Source organism: Pelophylax lessonae (assembly GCF_965119305.1).
Source record: "Pelophylax lessonae genome assembly, chromosome: 8".
NCBI lineage: Eukaryota > Metazoa > Chordata > Amphibia > Anura > Ranidae > Pelophylax > Pelophylax lessonae.
Genome location: NC_138775.1, coordinates 130,081,582 through 130,105,124, shown reverse-complemented (window position 1 = coordinate 130,105,124; position 23,543 = coordinate 130,081,582). Strand labels below are relative to the sequence as shown.

At 40.1% G+C, this 23,543-nt stretch overlaps 2 protein-coding genes across 2 annotated transcripts in view; one reads left to right on the top strand and one right to left on the bottom strand.

Moving 5' to 3' along the window:
- The window catches only part of GRIN2B (glutamate ionotropic receptor NMDA type subunit 2B), a 1,006,559-nt gene that overhangs the window by 7,550 nt on the left and 975,466 nt on the right, over positions 1 to 23,543 (bottom strand). The window lies entirely within an intron of this gene.
- LOC309561644 (uncharacterized protein) lies at positions 413 to 22,340 on the top strand (the record flags this gene model as incomplete). The annotated part of the gene is made up of 4 exons (XM_082265641.1): positions 413 to 439; positions 18,371 to 18,469; positions 18,631 to 18,684; positions 22,317 to 22,340. The coding sequence occupies 4 exons, from the start codon at positions 413 to 415 to the stop codon at positions 22,338 to 22,340; spliced, it is 204 nt and encodes a 67-aa protein (XP_082121767.1).

Below are 23,543 nucleotides of genomic sequence, written 5' to 3'. Positions count from 1 at the left end.
ATGAGCTTTTCCCCCCCCAAATCATATAATGATGTGTTTGCAATTATGTGTTGGCATGTGTACTTTTTTATGATCTATAAGGTTCAAAAAATCCAAGAGTACAACATTGTAGAAAACAATGGGCTCCAGTCATTAAAGCATATCGAATGCGGTATTTGGGTGTCCGGACACATTTTCCCAAATATATTCAACAAATTGTGTAGCACTAACATTAGAAGTGTTGACTGTAAAAATTAATATGGTATACACAAAAACGTATTACAAATATAAACAAATAATATTATATATAACAGAAATCGTGCATCTGTGTGGAAAAAGTCCATTGAAGGAATATATAGGATTCAGAGTACAAGTCCCAGAGTGGACGATGAAAAATAGAATGCTAATATCCCAAGGCTGATATCCCAAGGAGATGGCGAAGCAGGAATACACCCGTGAAGTATGTACAAATTGGCTGCTTACCAGAAGCGTAGGCCCCCAACCTAATGGACAGGCCACAAATGCTTAGATGTAAATCTGTATACTGATCATTCCATCAAATGCCAGGGGAAGAGATGTAAGTCTAGTTCAGACTCTCGTCATGAACTCCAAAGAAAATAAGACCCATATGTGTGGGGAGGAAAGTAAAAGGCACATAGCGTAATCCAGTAAAATACACAACAGAAATTTATTCTGAATTGCACTTACAAATTGCCAATAAAAATGAGCAGAGTCTTTAAAACCGTGGCGTCCCACGTGTGGATGCTGAGCCGGCATCTAAGGGGGCGTCGTAGCGTTGCGTCAGGTACCACCTAACCGGTTTCGTCATACGTGACGACGCCCTGGATGACGTCACGTATGACGAAACCGGCAATTTGTAAGTGCAATTCAGAATAAATTTATATTGCGTATTTTACTGGATTACTCTATGTGCCTTTTAATTTCCTCCCCACACATATGGGTCTTATTTTCTTTGGAGTTCATTGCGAGAGTCTGAACTAGACTTACATCTCTTCCCCTGGCATTTGATGGAATGATCAGTATACAGATTTACATCTAAGCGTTTGTGGCTTGGGGGTCTACGCTTCTGGTAAGCAGCCAATTTGTACATACTTCACGGGTGTATTCCTGCTTCACCATCTCCTTGGGATATCAGCCTTGGGATATTAGCCTTCTATTTTTCATTGTACACTCAGGGACTTGTACTCTGAATCCTATATATTCCTTCAATGGACTTTTTCACACAGATGCACAATTTCTGTTATATGTAATATTATTTGTTTATATTTGTAATACATTTTTGTGTGTACCATATTAATTTTTACAGTCAACACTTCTAATGTTAGCGCTACATAATTTGTTGAATATATTAGTTTTTGATTTCTATAGATCAAGTGTCTAGCTGCTTTCACTATCACATATTTCACATTTATTTAAGCCTTAGCGCAGGATCTTTGTGATTTTTACATTTTCCCAAATACTGTATAGGATCCTGAAATTGTCATATCGCTATACCGTCTTGTGGTATTTACCTCAAAATGCTTCAAAATGTCAGTAAATACCGCATGAAAAGGGGTTAAAGTCTATTCACAGAAGGAAATAAAAAAATCATTGCATGCAATAATTAAGTAGGGATTTAGGCATGCTGTATTTAAGAAATTAAAATATATAATAGCCAATTTTGAGTAGTCTCTGCCTTTTTGGATCAGTTCTCTCAACATTAATGCATCGAAACCTAAATATAGAATATGGAACTAAAGGAAAAACATTTTTTTTTGTTTTGGACAGTGGAAATGGATTAGAACATCATTTTTTTCATGTTGTCTGTGCCCTATTAGGTAGACTCGCCCTCTTTATATTGGTCCTGTTTACCATTATCATTGAAATTAAAAGAAAATCCCACATTTTGAGTTGTCCCCAGAAAAGTAATAGAGGGGAAATCTTCCAATGGAACACTGATGGCAAAAAAAAAAACCCAACATGGATAATAATCCAAAAAAAAAACTAAATGTTTGCCTATATAGACAAACAGATTTGCAAGTTGCTCCAGAGCTTAATAAATTAGATAAAGCTTCACTGTACAAAGAATACCCAATTACATGCAAGGAAAATAAAAACAAAATGCATTTCTGCCTGAAAAGGATTGGATGATGGAATTCAACAGAGCTCTCCCTCATTACTAAGCTCTGGAGTAACTGCACTTGAAAAGCCCTCAGTCCATGTGCCTTTAGTAAATCCACCCCATTACATGTAGTGACATTTTTTTTTTTTCTCCAATCGTATCGCCAGATTTTTTAATGACTTGTTTTGTGTATACAAGCATATACATTGTTTGCTGCAAACCTCCCAATCACTCCAAACATAATACAATGTACATGCATATCATACTGGTCTAATCCTTTGTTAGAACATATGTCATATGAAGTGGGAATACGTTACTTATTCACAATTATTTTTAGAGATATCTTTAGCTCAAATATTCCCAGACAGAATTGGGTTATGATGAATAGACAAGTATTCCTACAAAGGTGTAGAACTTGAGCTGTTAGGAGAGGGGTGTCTTAAATTTGAAGATTTGACAAATACCAGAGTGACACTTTCAAGAACATCAGAGAATGACAAAGAATATTCTCTAACAAGAAAAAACAGACCTGTTCAAAGATATATTTAGCAATGACTTTGCAAAATATTACAACAAAAATGACTTGAAAGCAAGGTTTCTCAACCATTATTCCATGGAACCCTAAGGTTCCTCCAGAGGTTACCAGGGGAAAATCGTGTAAAAATTACACACATATATATAAATACCCTTCTTTCACCAATAAAAAAGACAATGTTGTATTTTTTTTTTTGTGGTGGTGGAAGAAGGGTATTTATCTATGTGAGTGATTATTGATTATTATATATTATTATTATTTAGTTCGGCCTTACAAGCAAGGTTCGTGTAGCCCCCCGATTCCTTTGTGAAGACTGAAGAAAAGAAATTATTTAACACTTCCGCCTTTTCTCTGTCCTCTGTGGCCATTTTTCCTTTATCATCTTTTATGGGGCCAATGTGCTCTGGCCTCGCTTTCCTACTGTTTATATACTTAAAGAACTTCTTGGGGTTCTTTTTACTCTCTTCCGCTATATGTCACTCGTGTTATATTTTAGCTGCCCTGATTTTGTCTTTACATTTCTTATTACACTCTTTGTAGTGCTTAAATGCTGCCAATGACCCCTCAGTCTTGTATTTTTTGAAGGCCTTTTCTTTAGCTCTAATATACATTTTTATGTTGGAGTTTAGCCACCCAGGGTTTAGTTTTGCTCTTTTAAATTTATTTCCCTGTGGAATGCACTGGCCCACCCCCTTGTTAAGTATGCTCTTGAAGCACTCCCATTTTTCCTCCGTGTTCTTTGTTCCCAGGGTTCTATCCCATTTGATATTTTCTAGCAGCGAGCGCAGTTTAGGGAAATTGGCTCTTTTGAAATTCCGTGTCCTTATATTACCCTTGTGTTTCCTATTACTGTAATTAATACTGAAACCAATTGACCTATGGTCACTGTTCCCTAAGTTGTCCCGTATTTCTATATCCGTGAGCAGGTCTGTATTGTTGGTAATCAGTAGGTCAAGTACCGCATTGTTTCTTGTCGGTGCATTCACCATCTGACCCATGAAATTGTCCTGCAAAACATTTAGGAACTGCCGAGCCTTGGCTGAATGCGCGGTTCCTTCTGCCCAGTCTATATCTGGATAATTAAAGTCCCCCAATATAATGACATTTCCCATCCTTGCTGCCAATCCTATCTGTAACATGAGGTCCGCCTCACCCTCCTCCCTCTGGTTGGGGGGCCTATAGCATACGCCCAATATTACCTTCCCCACCGTGCCTTTACTTTGAAGCTCTACCCATAGGGATTCTGCCTCGTCCATAGCTCCATTATTAATATCATCCCTCATGTTTACCTGTATACTGTTCTTAATATACAAACATACCCCTCCCCCTTTTTTACCTTCTCTATCTCTGCGATAAAGGGAATACCCCTGAATGGTCGCCATCCAGTCATGAGAGCTGTCAAACCAAGTCTCAGTTATCCCCACAAAATCTAAGTCCTCCTCAAACATCAGCAGCTCCAGCTCTCCCATCTTGTTGGCCAGGCTTCTGGCATTGGTATACAAGCCTCGTAATTTTGATCGGTTACATTTATCCTCATTTGATGTTTTTAGGCTGCTCTCTTGATTTTTCCCCGTACCCACCCTGGGTTTAGGAGCTCCGAACACCCTACCGCTAATGGGAGGCCTATTATTAGTGGCATTGAATCGATTTTTTCCCGGATAGGGGAATATGTGGACCATTTTTTGCAACCGATTGTACCACTTTATCCTTCTCATCTGAAAGACAGTAAACACTTGATCAACCTATTGGAGCAAGTGGAAGTACAGCCAAACACCTTCTTGGTGACAGTTGATATCGAATCCCTGTACACCAGTTTGAAGCAAGACGATGTACTTAACACTACCATAGCTGCCCTAAACACTAAAACCAACATAAAACCTCAACAAAAAAAGTTTATTTGCGATGCCCTGAGCCTAGCCATGGAAAATAATTATTTTTGGCATGATGGAGGTTATTATAACCAAATTAGAGGCGTGGCAATGGGCGCCAAATATGCCCCTAGTGTGGCAAATATCCTTCTTGGGCAATGGGAAGAGAAAGAAATTTTTGCCAATCTGAACCCGTCACTCATTCTATACAAAAGATTCATTGACGATTTACTGTTAGTATGGAATGGGTCAGAGGAATCCCTAAAAATATTCCTTGATGACATGAATAGGAATCAGTACGGCCTTGTATTCACAGCCACATGGGACAAAGTATCTGTAAACTTCTTAGACCTAACATTGGTGAAACAGGGTTGTTCTATCGCTACAAAGAGTTTCTTCAAAGAAACAGATAGAAATAGTTATATCCCTACCCGCAGTTGTCACCATCCCAAATGGCTGGGTGCCATCCCAAAAGGACAATACATGCGCATTAAGCGAAACTGTAAAAATGATGAAGACTTTTTAGCCCAATCTAATTTATTGACAAAAAGATTTGTAGAAAAGGGCTACAAACAAGAAGAGGTTACTAAAATTAGAGACCAGGTACATCGGATGCCTAGGAGTGAGTTACTGAAAACTAAAAAGAAGGAAACAGAGACAAAAGGGGAACTAGCGTTTTTAACAGATTTTAACAGGAATTATAAACAGGTTGAAGCAATTGTGCGCAAGCACTGGTCGATTTTATTGAAAGACAAAACTCTGAATAAAGTCCTCCCTGAAAGACCGCATTTTATCTATAGGAAGGCCCCAAATCTGAGACATATGCTGGCACCAAATATACCTGACCCCCCAAAAAACAAACCGACCTTTTTGGATGTAAAGGGTTTTTTTCCTTGTGGTAAGTGCAATGCCTGCCTTATGACAAGGAAAAACCCTAGGAAAATCACCAGCTTCCAGTCGAAAGTCACAGGACAACAATTTGCAATCAAAAAGCTCATTTCATGCAGATCTACACATGTGACTTACTTAATAAGTTGTCCATGTGGACTACAATATATAGGCAGGACCACACGAGAGCTTTCTATCCGGATCAACGAGCATGTAGGAAATGTAAGGAGAGGCTTTCCCAAGCATAGCCTTTCCAACCATTTCCGTCTATATCACAATAAGGATCCATCTCAGATGACCTTTTGTGGTATTGACAGAGTAGATCGTCATTGGAGAGGGGGAAATATGACTAAAAAGATCTCAATGAACGAGACCCAATGGATCTACAAAATGCAGACTTTACAGCCGTCAGGTATGAATATTGATATCGACCTAAATTGTTATATTTCCAATTTCTAAAATGTGCTTTTAAAAATACTTTATAAAATACTTTTAAAACATACCTTTGAGCAATTTCATAAATTATAGGAATTATATAGTGCACTTCATCTGTCTTTCCATACCATTATTAATATTAATATGATTAATAAAAATATATTTTTTAACAATTTTTAATGAATTTTTACTACACATTAATTTTTTAGGGATATGTTTAAACCAATAAATTTTGTTTAATATTTTAATAAAATATAAGTTTATGTAGTATGGTTTTAAATATCGCATTGAGGGTAATATATTTATATACAACATTCATTTATTGTAAACAGCATCCCATCGCCTTGATTTTTTATACATTGATTGGCATTTAATTATTCCATCAATCTTTAGTATGGCAATCGGACCCTCTCTTTTTTTGTATTAGCATAATACTGCCGATTGTCTATTCGGGCTTGTTATAGTAAACCACTGGCGATTTGCCCAAATAAGAAATGGCCGCGGAGCACTTCCGGGTATGGGAGTGAACCTAGCATCCCGAAAGGAATGGGCGGTTCTGAAACCGCCGGCCAGCGATTGGATGTTGTCAGCTAGATACCTCTATTTATTGTGAATGGAAACGTACGGTCACATGATCCCCTGATGACGTCAGCGCGTCTGACGAAACGTGCGTCGGGAACGTGAGACCGTGGAGTTCCGGGTTGGTGATACGCAGGAGCAGAGGAGCGTCCCGTACACCGAACCCATGCTGCATTTACTGCATGAAGGCATTTGATTCTAATGTTTGAGTAAGTGCAATTTCATTAATAAACCCTAATTATCAGAACATACTACACTATTGGAGTTTCCTTATCTTTCTCCCCACAATATCCTGAAATACTTGGAGTTCCTTATGCGAGCTGAGCCATATATCAAGGGACCTGAAGGATAGCTTGGAGGCATTTGTGGACCATTTACGCTGCTTTAGACCCCCTGTAATTAAGGGGTCCACCAGCTTTGGTAAGAAGTATTTACCCCGAGCACTGGGTGGAGAAAAGTCTCTTAAGGTGGAGGTCCCTCACTTGAAGTTGGAGTGATATTCAGTCATTGCTGAGAGATCTGTATTGCACTGGGCACTTTAAAGACTGTTGATATATATATTTATTTACCAAGGACTTTTTTCACATTTAGGATTCTGTATATATTTATTTATTTATAACCATTTATTCACATATTTATGCACACAAGCATTTTTTGGTTGTGTTTTAAGTGTTGAGCGCAATTTATTCCACTCTTTTCACATTTATGCGTTTTATACGTTTTTATTGCAGCTTGCACTATGGAAGCAATTCCTCTTATATATATTTAATTAATTAATTTATGACAATTTGATTGATTAATTTATTATCGAATATCACCAATTTTGCGCAGTTTCTTTTGGGCCACCAAAATTTTTTTCACCCTACCGCTAATGCCCCCATTTCTGCCCTCTGAAACTTGCTTTCCACTGGCTAATTCTACATCTGTACCCTCCCCCCCATTCCCTAGTTTAAAAGCCCCTCTAACTTTTTGGCCATCCTCTCACCCAGTACGGCTGCACCCACCCCATTTAGGTGCAATCCGTCCCTACCAAAGAGCCGGTGACCGACTGAGAAGTCGGCCCAGTTCTCCAGGAACCCGAAACCCTCCTTACTACACCAGCTCCTCAGCCACTCGTTAACTTCCCTAATCTCCCGCTGCCTCTCTGGTGTGGCTCGAGGTACAGGTAGTATTTCGGAAAATACTACCTTGGAGGTCCTAGTCCTCAACTTAGCGCCTAAGTCCCTGAAATCGTTTAGGACTCTCCATCTTCCTCTGCCTATGTCATTGGTACCCACGTGTACCATGACAGCTGGGTCTTCCCCAGCCCCACCCAATAATCTGTTCACCCGATCCGCGATGTGCCGAACGACTAATAAAGAGTGCCTGTCACCTATATGCTAGCACATAGGGGGGCTTTTGTACCCCTATGTGATAGCAATGAAAGCTATGAAAAAAATAATAAAGAATAAAAATAGTAAAAAAATTAAATATATATATTTAAAAAAAAAAAAGACACATAAAAAAAACATTTTAGAGCCCCCCCACACACAAAAATGCATGCACCTTGCTTTGGAGCTTTGGAGCACGTGATTGCGCTTCACATGTTATGTATCACCACGCACGCCTTAGTGAGAGCAATACCTTTAGCATCAGAACCCCTACATAACACTAAACTGAAGCCCTTTAGGGGCCTTTAAATCATTGCCTGAAAAAATATAGAGTACTGAAGTTTTTCGCACATACACGCAAAGCCCCTACAGGTCACCAGTTTAGTATTATACTGGAGTTCTGGTGCTAGAATTATTGTTCTCACTCTGGCCTGCGCTGGTGTCAATCGCTGTTTCTTTATGTAGGTACCCCAGAACATGCATTTTCATATATGTGTGTGTGAGACAACAAAATGTACCTTTGCCTGAGTATTTTCTTTTCTTTACTTCAACCATGGTGTTGATGGGGATGCCTTTACACTGTGCTAATGTACTGTGATGAATACAATTATCACTGCTAGTGGCTATAGTCATTGGCAGTGATCACACTAGTTAAACCTGACAGGCTGGTTGTACTGAAATTGATTGATAGAATTAAACAGTATCACGCTATGTGCAGTGTGTTTTCTTTTTAATTATATGTTCCATGCGGGAGAAGGTGTAGCAGTTTGAGTGGCTGAATACCTGTAATCCCATGGTCATATGGTGAAGGATGTATGCCCTGGAAACTATACATATGGACCCTGTGAGTTGTCCATGATATCCTGGGAAAGACATCTGAGTGGGTCTGGAGCAGGAAGGAGCATGCAATGGTGGTATAACAACAGGCCTCCTTATAATATAGGGGTCATATTACAGGGTAAGGAGTTTTTCTGGCGCGGGTGGTCGGATTGGTTTGCACGCACCCTGGCACAAAAGAATTTGGATCTTTTAGTTTCACAAACACTTTTGTGGACATTATATCTATTATTATTTTGAATATAAAAACAAAAGAATTGGGGGGCTACACTAACCCAGCTTGTAAGGCCAAACTAAACAACACACCTCAGGAAATACCGCCATGGCTAACAGAAGATAGACTTAGAACTAAACTAGAGAAACTTAACATAAATAAATCACCGGGACCGGATGGCTTGCACCCGAGGGTTCTTAAGGAGCTCAGCCAGGTGATTGCCAGACCATTATTCTTGATCTTTAAGGATAGTTTACAGACGGGTATGGTGCCAGATGATTGGAAAAAAGCCAACGTGGTACCAATATTTAAAAAGGGGCCGACATATATCCCGGGTAACTATAGGCCGGTCAGCCTAACATCAGTAGTCTGCACGATTTTCAAGGGGATGTTAAGAGACCACATACGTAAAGAAAACGGTATTATTAGTAGTAATCAGCATGGATTCATGAAAAATCGTTCTTGCCAAACCAATCTATTAACCTTTTATGATGAAGTGAGCTGCCACCTAGATAAAGGTAAGCCTGTGGATGTGGTGTATCTGGACATTGCAAAGGCATTTGACACCGTTCCCCACAAACGCTTACTGTTCAAACTAAGGAAGGTAGGTATGGACCATAAGGTGAGTACCTGGATAGAGAACTGGCTCCAGGGGATGTTGCAAAGGGTGGTGATTAACGAGGAGTACTCAGATTGGGAGGTTGTGGTTAGCGGGGTCCCCCAGGGTTCTGTCCTGGGGCCAATCCTGTTTAATTTATTCGCAAATGATCTAAAGGAGGGGATATCAAGTAAAATCTCAGTATTTGCGGATGATACTAAACTAAGCATGCCAATATCTTCTGGGCAGGATGTGGAAACCTTACAAGCGGACCTGAAAAAAATAATGGGGTGGGCAACTACATGGCAGATGAGGTTTAATGTTGAAAAATGTAAAGTAATGCACTTGGGTGCCAGAAACCAGAAAGCAAGCTACTCATTAGGGGGGGAACCTCTGGGTGAGTCTAGGATGGAAAAGGACCTGGGGGTACTGGTAGACAACAGGCTTCGCAGTGGCATGCAATGCCAAGCCACTGCAAGCAAAGCCAACAGAATACTGGGATGTATAAAAAAGGGGATTCACTCCAGAAATAAAGAGATTATTCTCCCACTCTACAAGACTCTGGTCTGGCCACATCTGGAGTATGCTGTCCAGTTCTGGGCACCGGTCCTCAGAAAGGATGTGCTGGAACTGGAGAAAGTCCAGAGAAGGGCAACAAAAATAATTAGGGGAATGGAGGACATCAGCTATGAGGAAAGACTACAAGCACTGAACCTATTCTCTCTGGAGAATAGACTATTGAGGGGGGATATGATATCAATGTACAAATACTGTACTGGCAACCCTAGCATACGGAAAAACCTATTCAGAGAAAGGGAATACAATAAGACACGTGGCCACTCACTAAAACTAGAGGAAAGGCGGTTTAACCTTAAAATACGCAGGTGGATCTTCTACTGTAAGAGCAGTAAGGATGTGGAATTCTCTTCCGCAAGCAGTCGTATCAGCAGGGAGCATTGATAGTTTCAAAAAACTATTAGATGGGCACCTTAAAGACCACAACATACAGGGGTATACAATGTACGGTTAACAGCAAACACACACACACATCATAGGTTGAACTGGATGGACTAATGTCTTTTTTCAACCTCACTAACGATGTAACTATATAAAAAGGACCTTTTTTTGGGGCTTTATTTCAAACATTAATTTCACGTGGTGTATTGTAGATTTAAAGGGACATTACCTTTGTTTATGAACGCTGAGGATAGCACTTTACATGTATAATTTTAGATGAATATTAATATCTGTATGTGGGTATTTATGTTGGCAGCTTTCTGTTGATATTTGATTTTGTATGGCATTAGATGTTACTGTTCTTTTGCATGCCATAGAGTTATAATTATACTTTGACAGGAGTCACTTTGGTTGGGGGACCTGTGCAACCCAGCTTACTTTAGAGAGGTTGGGAAATCCCTGTCTCAGCCCCCTAGGCCCCTCTTATGTGTAAGTCACCCTGTGTCTATTAGGGACACAAGGTGACCAAGAAAATGATGGACTTCATGGACACTGAGAATATGGTTTGGATTACTTCAAATGGGACAGTAATATTTATCAACAATATCTCTCAAGAAATATGAAGATTTAATCCCACTTTACACTGTGAGACCTATAGCCTGTTGCCATGAAGTCTGTGACTCCTAAATAATCAAAGCAATGCTTAGAAGTGTATTCCATGTACTTGAATGTAGGAGACAGATAGACTGCTACTGGGGTCTCTTGCTATTGTCTGTATAATAAGGTGTTCTGTGTTTATATATAGGATAATGTGTAATTTTGTATTTTGTTTTAGCCTTGTTGCCGGCAGTCTGGTCTTCCAGTCTGGTTTAAGTGCGCTGAGTTAATTAGCATGTTAATGATAACCTTGTCTAGATTGGATTAGCCATGAGTCAGCTGTACCTTGTTATCTAACCATTGTGTGATGTTTTGGGTAAATATTCGGGTCATTGTTCATGTAGTGACTGATATACTTCTCAAGTATATAAAAAGTCTGTTTCTTGTTCAACAAAGGAGTTAGTTATTTTCAGATACATACAAGCTAAGTTGTCGGCTAGTTTTGTATGTAGGGAGGCTGGAAAATCTGATATCTATGTTCAAGACTGAAGGAAGCCATATACTGATGGAAGCCCACAAGCACAGTGTGGGTCGCGGTTCCATTACATATACTATGCAAAATTACCAGCTGTCCTGTACATTTAGGTGTAACAAGGTGACATTTTGTCAATTTGGCTCTATACTTTGTATTTTGTTATTGGTGACTGTTTCTTTTTGTTCTGGTGAGGCTCTCAACTACTGTAAATAAAACATGTTTAAATAAAAAAAGCTGAATGCAATGGAACACAAGTAAATACAAGTGTGAATTATACCATTTAAAATAATTTCACACACTTAAAAGCACTTACACCACAGAAATGCATATAATCATCATATGCATGCTACAATTTATATGAATGAGGCTGTAGCTTTATACACTGAACAAAATTATGAATGCAACACTTTTGTTTTTGCCCCCATTTTTCATGAGCTGAACTCAAAGATCTAAGACTTTTTCTATGTACACAAAAGGCCTATTTCTCTCAAATATTGTTCACAAATCTGTCTAAATCTGTGTTAGTGAGCACTTCTCCTTTGCTGAGATAACCCATCAAGCTCACAGGTGTGGCATAGGCTGGCCACAATAAAAGACCACTCTAAAATGTGCAGTTTTATCACACAGCACAATGCCACAGATGTGGCATGTTTTAAAGGGAGCATAGTTACATAGTTACATAGTTACATAGTAGGTGAGGTTGAATAAAGACAATAGTCCATCCAGTTCAACCTGTGTAGGTGTGTGTGACTGTAATCATCTAACATAGCCCTCAATCTCCTGATCCTTGAGATGTAAGTCTAAGAGTCTTTTGAAAGTCACCATACTACCCGCAGAAACCACCTCTTGTGGTAGACAATTCCACAATCTTGTAGCCCTAACAGTAAAGAACCCCCCACGTTGCCTGAGGTTAAAACGCTTCTCCTCTAATTGCATTGTATGTCCTCGAGTCCTCATGCAATTCCTTCGAATGAACAGCTTTTCTTCTAAGCTGAGATCCCCATTAAGATATTTATAAATTGCTATCATGTCCCCTCTCAGACGTCTTTTCTCCAGGGAAAATAAATCGAGCGATTGCAGCCGCTCTTCATAGGTAAGGTCCTCCAACCCCCTAATCAGTTTAGTTGCCCTTCTCTGGACTTTCTCCAGCTCCAACACATCCCTCCCGAGGACTGGCGACCAGAACTGGACAGAATACTCCAGATGCGGTCGGACCAGAGTTTTATAAAGTGGAAGGATTATAGTCTTATCTCTGGAATACATCCCTTTCTTTATGCATGCTAATATTCTGTTGGCTTTGGAAGCTGCCGCTTGGCATTGCATGCTGTTGCCTAATCTATCATCAACTAAGACTCCCAGATCTTTCTCCATTTTTGATTCCCCCAAGGGTTCCCCTCCTAACGTGTATTGTGTTTGTGCAATTGGCATGCTGACTGCAGGAATGTCCACCAGAGCTGTTGCCCGTGAATTGAATGTTCATTTCTCTATCATAAGCCATCTCCAAAGGCATTTCAGAGAATTTGGCAGTACATCCAAACGGCCTCACAAATGCAAACTACGTGTAACCACACCAGCCCAGGACCTCCACATTCAGCATCTTCACCTCCAAGATCGTCTGAGACCAGCCACCCAGACATCTGCTGCAACAATCGATTTACATAACCAAAGAATTTCTGCACAAACTGACAGAAACCATCTAAGGGAAGTTTATCTGTATGCTCGTCATCTTCATCAGGTCTCAACCTGACTGCAGTTCGTCATCGTAACTGACTTGAGTGGGCAAATGCTCACATTCGATGGCATCTGGTACTTTGGAGAGGTGCTCTCTCCACGGATGAATCACGGTTTTCACTGTACAGGGCAGATGGCAAACAGTGTGTATGCCGTTGTGTTGGGTTATGGTATAGGCAGGCATATGTTATGAACAACAAACACAGGTGCATTTTATTGATGGCAGTTTGAATGCATAGAGATGCTGTGATGAGATCCTGAGGCCCATTGTTTTGCCATTCATCCATGATCATCACCTCATGGTGCAGCATAATGCATGGCCCTATTTTGCAAGGATCTGTACACAATTCCTGGAAGCTGAAAACATCTCAGTTCTGGCCAGCACACTGACCAGACATGTGACCCATTGAGCATGTTTGGGATTCTCTGGATCGGCGTATACGACAGCGTGTTCCAGTTCCTGCCAATATCCAATAACTTAGCACAGCCATTGAAGAGAAGCGGACCAACATTCCACAGGCCACAATCAACAACCTGATCAACTCTTCAACGCTATGTGAAGGAGATGTATTTCACTGCAAATGGTGGTCACACCCGATACTGACTGTTTTTTGGACCCTCCCAGGCCCCCCAATACAGTTAAACTTCACATTTTATAGTGGCCTTTATTGTGGCCAGCCTAAGGCAAACCTGTGTAATAATCATGCTGTCTAATCAGCATCTTGATATACTACACCTTGGAGATGGATGGATTATCTCGGCAAAGGAGACAGATTTGTGAACAATATTTGAGAGAAATAGGCCTTTTGTGTACATAGAAAACGTCTTAGATCTTCAAGTTCAGCTCATGAAAAATGGGGTCAAAAACAAAAGTGTTGGGTTTATAATTCTGTTCAGTATAGTTTTTTGGTTTGCATTTTGTAGTTTTATATGGATTTTACCCACTTCAGCTCTCATACCTTTATACCCCTTTTAAAATTGAGCAAGATTAATACTTATGCTACTACTACTGGGCCTGTTTATTTGGTGACAATCAGTGTTGCCAACTGTCAGTATTTTTACTGGCAGCCAGTAAAAAATCGGCATATTACTCCTGCCAGTAAATGTCAGTGAAAAGGTTGTCAATAAAATATATGGCTGTGACGCTCGGCTTGGAACTGCGCATCTGGAGCCAGCTGAGACCATCCAAGTGCCTGCTACAGTGTGTTTGGGCAGCGCCTGTGGGGGTGGGTCTGGCCGAGGCAGTGCTTGGGTGTGTCGTATGATGTCATGGTGCAAAGGAGCAGAGAGGGCAGAACTTTGTGTGTGGGTCTGCGGGATGGGAGCAAGGCAAGCCGGGAGCAGGACTCTGTGTTGTTTGGACTGGAGTGGACTAAAGGGGCCACCTGGCATGGAGAGAGACTGTCACTGTGACTCAGTAGGGTACGTGTCGGTGAGGTGTCATCATTATCTGTGCTGCTACACACTGCTGTCAGTGTCAGTGTGAGAGTCAGTTTAATGTGTGTGTGTGTGTCTGCCCATTCTAATTTCTTGCCCTCCTGAGTCCTGTTCTTGTTTTTTGCATTAATATCTACCTTAAATCACATTGCTATTGCATATTGTACTTGTTTGTAGCCTAAATACTAAAATTTGCACTTAGAACTTATTGAAGTACTAGTAAAAACTTGGCTGTGTCAGTAAATTTTTTGTTTCGTGTCATTAAATTTCAATCTGGTAGGTTGGCAGCACTGGTGATAATGATGCCATTACCTAGGATAACAAAGTAAAATGTGCATTATATATAAAAAGCTAGATTTTTTTATTAACAATATTGTTTTTTAAAATTATTTTATTTTCTATGTACTCTTGAGAGAAAAAGGTGTAAATAAATGTAAGAATGCATTTTTTATATCTTGCTCATTGTTGTAAAAAATGAACATAACACAAAAGTTGATTTATGTATGTATATAAAAGTACACATTTTATTGTAAAGTTTGTTCTTACAATAATGATGTTTCTGGCACAAAGCATGGGAAAGGTATTTGCATGAAAAAAGGTGCTTCTTTTTCATTTTTCCACATTGTTTATACAAAGTAAACAAAATGAATGAAAACGAAAAAGTTTAAATATAATTAATGATAAAAAAAATAGAAATAGTCAGCAGAAGAATGGGAGAAGAGGTGAAAAATAACATTTAGGACTCAATATGGTTAAATAGGGGTTAAAAAGGGGTTATATAGGAATAAACTTTATTTAAAAAAATATATATATTTTCTTTTCATCCATTCAAGGAATATAGTATTTTTTAAACCCTTGGGTAATACTGCTACCTGCAGGAAGTTAGGACACTAGCAAACAAAAACATTATGCCATCCCCTATATAACACCAATATGCTTTAGTTGTTTGCTAGTGTCCTAAGAGGCTTGTTACCTTTTCCTGAGCTCTGATGAGAAAATAATATGCTAGTGTAGAACGATAGTCTTAAACTGGGGCTACTTTGCAGCTTTTGTTTTTGGCTGGGCTGTAGGAAGCTGAGATTGATTATACAGTTTATCTGGTCTTTCCCTAATGTCAATTATGTTGTGCATTTTTCACTGTCCCCAGTAGGTGTCACTGTTACCCTAAGCCGAGATGAGATAGTACAAATAGTTTGAGTTATAAATATTTAATTTTCTTCCAGCCAGCCCAGTAGGAGGTTTTTGGCCACTGGTGCATTCTGAGGGAGGATATATATTTGGGAGGCCTCATGTGCTCACTCTCTTGCCTCAGGCCCCCCTGGCCTGGGGATGTGCTGCTAAAGTAAGCTCTGCAATTAGGCCCAGAAGCCTGTCTGGGGCCCACTAATTCTGAGATGGTCCTTAGGCTGTCTTGCCCAGCGTGGAAGAAGCCCAGCCTAATTGGGAAGACCCAGGGGAGCACCCTTGCTGAAGAGATCCAGGATGAAGGCTGGTCTCTCAGGAGGGCCTGGTGACTAGTTTGGAGGACACACCTACATCTAAAATATGCTTACAGTGTTGCCAGGAAGGTTTAAAGGTTCAGACACTTTAAAGCTGGATCTTGCACTATAATTCGAAAACGTGTTTGCAGTATAGCCGGGTCGGCTTAAAGTTTCTAGTACTGTAAACTGTACCTTTTCTGGATCCAAGGAGTCTGTAAGTGATCTGCTACTGGTATCTGAGACCCCTAACCCTCTCTCTTACCGCCTTTTTCCAAGTTCTACATCAAAGCTTTGAAAATATAAAAAGTGAATGGCATCCAATGTTTGCTTAAAATTCCCCATTATAGCCATGGACTCAGTCCTGGGGTAAGTGCAAGATCGCTCCCTGTCTCTGGAGGTTGCACCCTGCTTTTGGAAGACCCAGGGGGGTGCTACAATAGCATCCATTGAGGATAACGTTTGCTAGCCGTTTCACTATTTAATGTTTTATTCAGTCAGGATAACAAGGTAAATATGTTTTTTTTCAGTGGCTTTAGTCAAGACATCAAAAACACTGCTTGAGCAATTCTCCACACAGCAGCATGTCCTCAATAACAGCTTTGGATGCCATACCAGGACCACGCTGGATTGGAAGATTGTAGGGCTAACCTGGAATGTGACTTTCCGGCAGCAAGCTCTGCATTGTGGTGCTTTATAGGCTTGTGTGTACTGTGTTATTTAGCCACAGAGCGCTCTCCAGATCAAGAGCTGAGCCACAGAATCTGGCATAAGTCTCTGAAGACCTATGTGGTGAGTAAGGCCAGTCCAGCTGAAGCACTACTATCTACCTCACAACTGGTACTGTTGAGCAGTTTTCTTTTTTAAATTCCTGCCACAGTCAACTTACAGAGCTAATGGTTAAGGCTGAAGGAACCGAATGCTGATGTCATCTGCTAGATGTGTTGCACTCCTTCTCCTTCAATTCAGCCTAGAGGAAAACAACTTTCTTCTGATGTTCCTGCTTTTAAAGCACTTTGTGCATCAACTGCTCTCTGGTCTCATTCTGCTGCCTGCCTACAGTAACTTGGTCACTTCCAGTTGCCTGTGACTTTCTTCAGCATCAGCTGCTCAGGTTTGTGGCCTAGATGTTTTCTGGCATATAGTGTAGCCTTCTTAAAGACAAACAGAGGGTAGTGTTTCTTTATTTTTTATTAAATTTCTTTTTTACTATGACTCCCTTTAGCATCAGACTCACTTTGGGCCTACTTGTCTTCTGCTACACAGTGCAGCCTTTTAAAAGACACACAGAGGACAGTCAGTCTCAGCCAACACTCCTCCATTGTTGCTAGGGGTGGCACCATCTACCAAATTTCTACTAAATACTCGTGGGGCAGACCACAAATAGACAGTCACTATAAAGGATCACAGAATTTTAAATTAAATAGATGCAATGCTTTATTCCAGAATGTCAAAAGTATGAAAAATTATGAAAAAGGTACAAAATATAAAAATAGACTGCAATCTTTCCCACTCACCTTTGAGCCCCTCAAAGGATACTAAGTTGCATGCACGTGGGATGCAAAATGTTGAGTAAATTGCATGGACCATAGTTGAACCATTCTTTGACATGTGAGAGCAGAGCTGGTACAAGGGGGGGAGAGAGCGGGCACCTGCCCTGGGCGCAGTGTTGAGGGGGGCGGGTTGGGAGCGTCATCTCTTCTATCTCAGTGACAGGACTAACTTTTGGCTTCTGTCTCCGCTGGCCGCCCGCACACTATCTGTAAGGATTCTGTATTCTTATATATGCACTGTCTGCCTCTGTGCCTGCGTCCCGGCCACCTCCTGTAAGGCTTTAGAATTATATCTGCCCATATCTAGTCCAGGCATTTTCCACGGCTTCTGTCCCAGCCCATCTGCCGGCTGACCCGCCCACTTACTGGCTGGCCCGCCCACACAGCCCCTGTGACTCTTTTCTAGCCCTTGTTCTACAGGTCGGATAGGAGGTGGGCGGACCAGGAAGTGGAAACACTCGATGATGTACACAATGCATGGAGGTGAGCAGTTATTATCGATCTCCTGTCTGGCTGTGTATATAGCATGTAGCAATGTATGAAGGTGAGCAGTGATCACCGATCTACAGCCTGCCTCTATAGAACCCAGTAGTAGTAGCAACAGTGATGTATGGAGGTGATAGAATGTGATGAGTGTGAGCCACTGTGGATCTCTAGGTGTGTGTGTCTCTGTGTGTGTCTGTGTCTCTGTGTGTGTCTCTGTGTGTGTTTGTGTCTCTGTGTGTGTCTGTGTCTCTGTGTGTGTCTGTGTGTGTGTCTCTGTGTGTGTCTGTGTGTGTCTCTGTGTGTGTGTGTGAGTGAGTGTGTGTGTCTGTGTCTCTGTGTATGTGTCTCTGTGTGTGTCTGTGAGTGTGTGTGTCTGTGTCTCTGTGTGTGTGTGTGTCTGTGTCTCTGTGTGTGTCTGTGTCTGTGTGTCTGTGTCTCTGTGTGTGTCTCTGTGTGTGTCTGTGTCTCTGTGTGTGTCTGTGTGTGTGTGTCTCTGTGTGTGTCTGTGTGTGTGTGTGTCGGTGTGAGTGTGTGTGTCTGTGTGAGTGTGTGTGTCTGTGTCTCTGTGTGTGTCGGTGTCTCTATGTGTGTGTGTGTGTCTCTGTGCGGTGTGTGTCTGTGTGTGTGTGTGTGTGTCGGTGTCTCTGTGTGTGTCTGTGTCTCTGTGTGTGTGTGTGTGTCTCTGTGTGTGTCTGTGAGTGTGTCGGTGTCTCTGTGTGTGTCTGTGAGTCTGTGTCTCTGTGTCTCTGTGTGTGTGTGTGTGTGTGTCTCTCTGTGTCTCTGTGTCTCTGTGTGTGTGTCTCTGTGCAGTGTCTGTGTGTGTATGTCTGTGTGTGTGCCTCTGTGTCTGTGTTGAGCCTTTTGAATCTCAACAGCTGTTGCAGTGCTGCGCTGCTTAGCAAGTAGCCGTCAGAGAGCCAGTACACTGTAGCGATGTCCAGAACCCAGGCAGATGCCTCCTTAGATGTGAAAGTGATGGGTGATGTGAGAATAGCTCCATTGATGGTTACTGACTGTCTCCATTCCTTGGCGTGGACTTGTATGAAATTCAGCAATCCATGTCTACACAAGGGACTGATGTGGCTGTAATGTCCGCAATCACACTAGACACAGGGGACATAAACTGCCCCAGGCCATTCCTATTGTCAGGACCCAGCTGTATTGTGCTGAATCTGGTTCATGTATATAAGAACTGCTCCATTTTAAAGTGATCTCAGTTGTGGGTGTTTTTAGACTGACCATAGTCACCAGCTGGCTTAATAAATCTGTGTGAGCAAGCTCTGTTTCTATCAAATTAAACCTCATTTGATTTGTATTGTTTTAAGTATTTTCTTGTTTTGAAATGACACTGACTCTTTCTTCATATCTAGGGGGGCGCCGTTTGGCATCTTCGCCCTGGGCACCAGATGACCTTGTCCCGGCACTGTGTGAGAGGTGTGTATGGGGATGCCTGCTACATGACAAAATTGTTATAGATGTTTTAACATAAGGGGGAAAGTCTATTGGTCTATTTTTATATTTTGTACTTTTTTCATAATTTTTCATACTTTTGATATTCTTGAATGAAGCATTGACTCAATTTAACTTAAAGTTCTGTGACCGTTTCTAGTGACTGTCTTTTTGTGGTCTGCCCCGCAAGTATTTAGTAGCCTTTTTGTTGAGTTTTGTACCAAATTTCTACCCATAGCTCCTTCACAGAGGATTGTGTCCTTTACAGGGTTAAGTTTTATAATTCCTAAAATCATATATTTCATAATTGGTCAGGAAGGTTTTGTCTGGGGGAAAAGGTCAATCTTCCTCCAAAATCTGAACAATATTTGTGCACCTAACATAAACTCTTTTCTTGAAATCCACTGAGAAACACAGTTACTGCCCCTTGTGCTATTGACCTTAAGTGCTGCTTGCTCACAAAACTGAGACATGACAGTTGGCGCAGCGGTTATATAGGGGCTGATTTAATATTTTATGTGTGCAAATGTGTCACAACCTTCTGTAAGCAGCAGTAAAACTTAAGTATCTAAAGATTACTAGTGGTTAGCATCTCAGCCTGTCAGCAAAAGGGTCAAATTCCAACCATGGCAAAATCTGTCTGGAGTTTGCATGTTCTCCTTGTGCTTGTGTGGGTTTCCTATGGGTACTCCAATTTCCTCCCATACTCCAAAGACATGCTGGTAGGTAATTGGCTCCTGTCTAAACTCACCCTAGTATCTGTATAAATGTGAGTTAGGGACCTTAGATTCTAAGCTCCTTGAGGGCAAGGACTGAGGTGAATGTACAGTATATATATATTATATATATATATATATATATATATATATATATATATATACTATCTAAGTGCCTGTAATAAATATAATAAGTAAGTAAATTACTATATGCACATATTCTTCAATGCAATTAAAGAAAAATATTTTAAGGTGAGCACAAGATTCCTATTTTTTTTTTACTTATAAAGTTTTCTTTAGCTGGTACTATGCAATTTTGATCTACATATGAATGAAATAGTAAATCCAATCTTGACAGCCATTCCTGTGTTGTAATACATAGTAATTTTGACAACTGCCAATAATAGTTTTGGGGGATCAGCATCAAGGAAAAAGGAGCAGTGCATGGGAGATACACCCTAGAAATTTTGGTTCCTATGCCTAAGATCCCTATGTGCTTATACAAGTAACATCTAAAACATGCTAACACTTTTATTGAGCTACAATAACAATATTTTTTCCTTTGGTTTAATTTTACTCTGTTGCTGAAAAAAATAAAACAAAGTTAGCCATTAAAGGAGGGTTTTAGGGCTTGTGTTGACAGGCTTAAATGGGCAAATACTGGGTGATTTTGACATCAGTTTGAGACACTTCTGAGTTTAGGAGACTGGGTTACTTTAAGTCTGAGCTATATTCCTAAACTCCATGAGCATGTTAGATCTGTACTAAATTATGATAAACTTATTGGGTGGTTTCTTTCATTTATTTCAAGCCCCAGAAATGCCTGCTACTACCATTTGGTGTGAAACTAAAAAACTACACAAGTGCATATGTGCTGATATATGTCTTGTACCTGAATGCAATTGTTTGATGCATGCTAGCATACATTGTCCAGTCTAGCACATTTTGTTTGAAGAATGATCTTTAGTGCATTTCTTTATTAATCTTTATTATAAAATCTACATTAGAAATCTCTTAAGGCACACATCTATTACTGGATGCGTTAGATAAAATGTTACAAAAGGAATACTCAGTGCTCTGCTTTAAAAACTCCATTTGTAGTAATAAGATGAAAACCATCTTTAATACCTTAATACATTATTTTGGCATTAAGTGCACATTAATGACAAGGCTCTTTGCAGCACATGGCAAGCTGGCCTTTAATGTGTCTTTTCATTTTTATTTTTTTTTATCCTGTTCATCTTTTAATGTTATGTTTATGTGAATCACTAATTTATATTAATATACTAATAGCCTTTTACAAATGTATAATATATTAAAATCATTTTAATTAGGATAATTATAAATGTACCAAATTAGATGGGCTATGCCAAAATTCAATGTTTTGTCCTTGAAGTTTACTATGGCAGAAAAGGTCTGTCATACAATGTTAAACTTTAAAATTCCTAGTTATGCCCTTATCCAGAATGATTCAGGATTTACTGGTCATAGAATATATATGCAATACAAATGCAAGACAAGCTCTGGTCATACTTTTAGTGCAATATATATTGATATAAATCTAGCACCATTCATAGAATAAATGGCCCACTCATCCTAAATCACCACTCAACAGCCACATTGCTTAATGTTAATAGTCGTTCTGTTTACAAAAGAAAATTGCATTGGTTCATTGCAATTTAGTATCTACATGATTTCACAAAGGAACAAGAACAAAAAAAAAAAAAAAACAGTAGTAGAACTGCAGTATTGAAAATCTGAAATGGATAGATAGGGAGATCAGAAATAATGTAAGAAAATGTAACTGACAGATACTTGGAGCAATACCACAGTAGCTATAGCCAGGAAATAAAAAGTACATCTATTTAAAGCCTGCGATAAATACAGAGTTGCCCCAGGAACAAGACATTGCAATAAAGCCATAATCTATGATACTTGTTCTCTCTGTTTAGATGGTGTCTAATAGTTTTGATTAACAAAAGACAAAAAGTGTGTTCTCCCATATGCAATTTGGGGGAATTCTTTAGTTTGAACTGCACAGAGAGCTGGACAAAGAGCGCACAGTAAAAGCTATCAAACTGAAAAATGACCATAAATAATATATTGAGTCGAAGAAGCAGATACTATTAGGGTAACACTGGTACAACAGCGCATTCAGTAAGTCTGTCCTATGAAATGGCAGAAGATGAACTTGTGGAAATGTGAGGATTTATTACCACCTAAATTTACTAACAGATAATTTAATATTTGCAATCTTAGGACCTTTTTCTTTAGATCATCAGCACACATTCATAGTGCCATAAAAGGCCTCAAATAACAAATACTGTAAAAGATAAAACATGTGTAAGTTTAAAGCTTAAGATCTCCATAGCCTGTCCGCTTTCTATTTTGATGTGTTGGAATGGTTGTTTTAGTTTAGCTGTGTTTTGCGGTTTTCTGTGTTTTATTACCTGTCAAACTGTTGAGTGAGGTAACATTGCTAGCCAGTCCCTAAAGAATTTGTCATCAGTAGTTTGGACCAGGCTTTAACAAATACACTTCTGGGAGGGTCTTTGCCTGCAGGCAGTAGACTGTAGCTCTGCCCTTTGATAGAGAGAGCTGTGTAATCCTGCCGCGGAAGAAACAACTAGGGATGATTGTGGAGAGCTACTTCCAGCCTGCTTTTGATCTGTATTAACATAGTAAGTTTGGGCACCTGCCCAGGGACCGTCGGTTGAGAAGTAATTACAATTTTAGGTATTCTATCCAACATTGGCAGAGAACTGTATATTAGAAGTCTCACACTAGTGGAGACTCTGTCTTCATGTTTACACAGATGTAAACAATATTAGTAAACAAATAACATTGAAAACTCTGTGCCGCAGAGAAAACAAAAGGTAGGTGAACAGGTTCTACCATTACTAGATAGGTATCACTGGGCTGTTTTTGGTTGGACCCACTGTATATCTAGTCACCAAATTGACCATTCACATATACCAGGATACAATAACTTCCAATGCCTTACACCGCCACTCAAACACAGAATCCCCTAGCCGATACGTCACTTCCGGTGACATCACATCCCTGGTGCGTAATTCAGATTCTGATCTCTGGGCGGTGATGGCTATCTTAACAAAAAGTACTATATTTACCTGGTGCTGGTCCATAGGTCTACATACATGTGTAATTGTAAGGTTTTA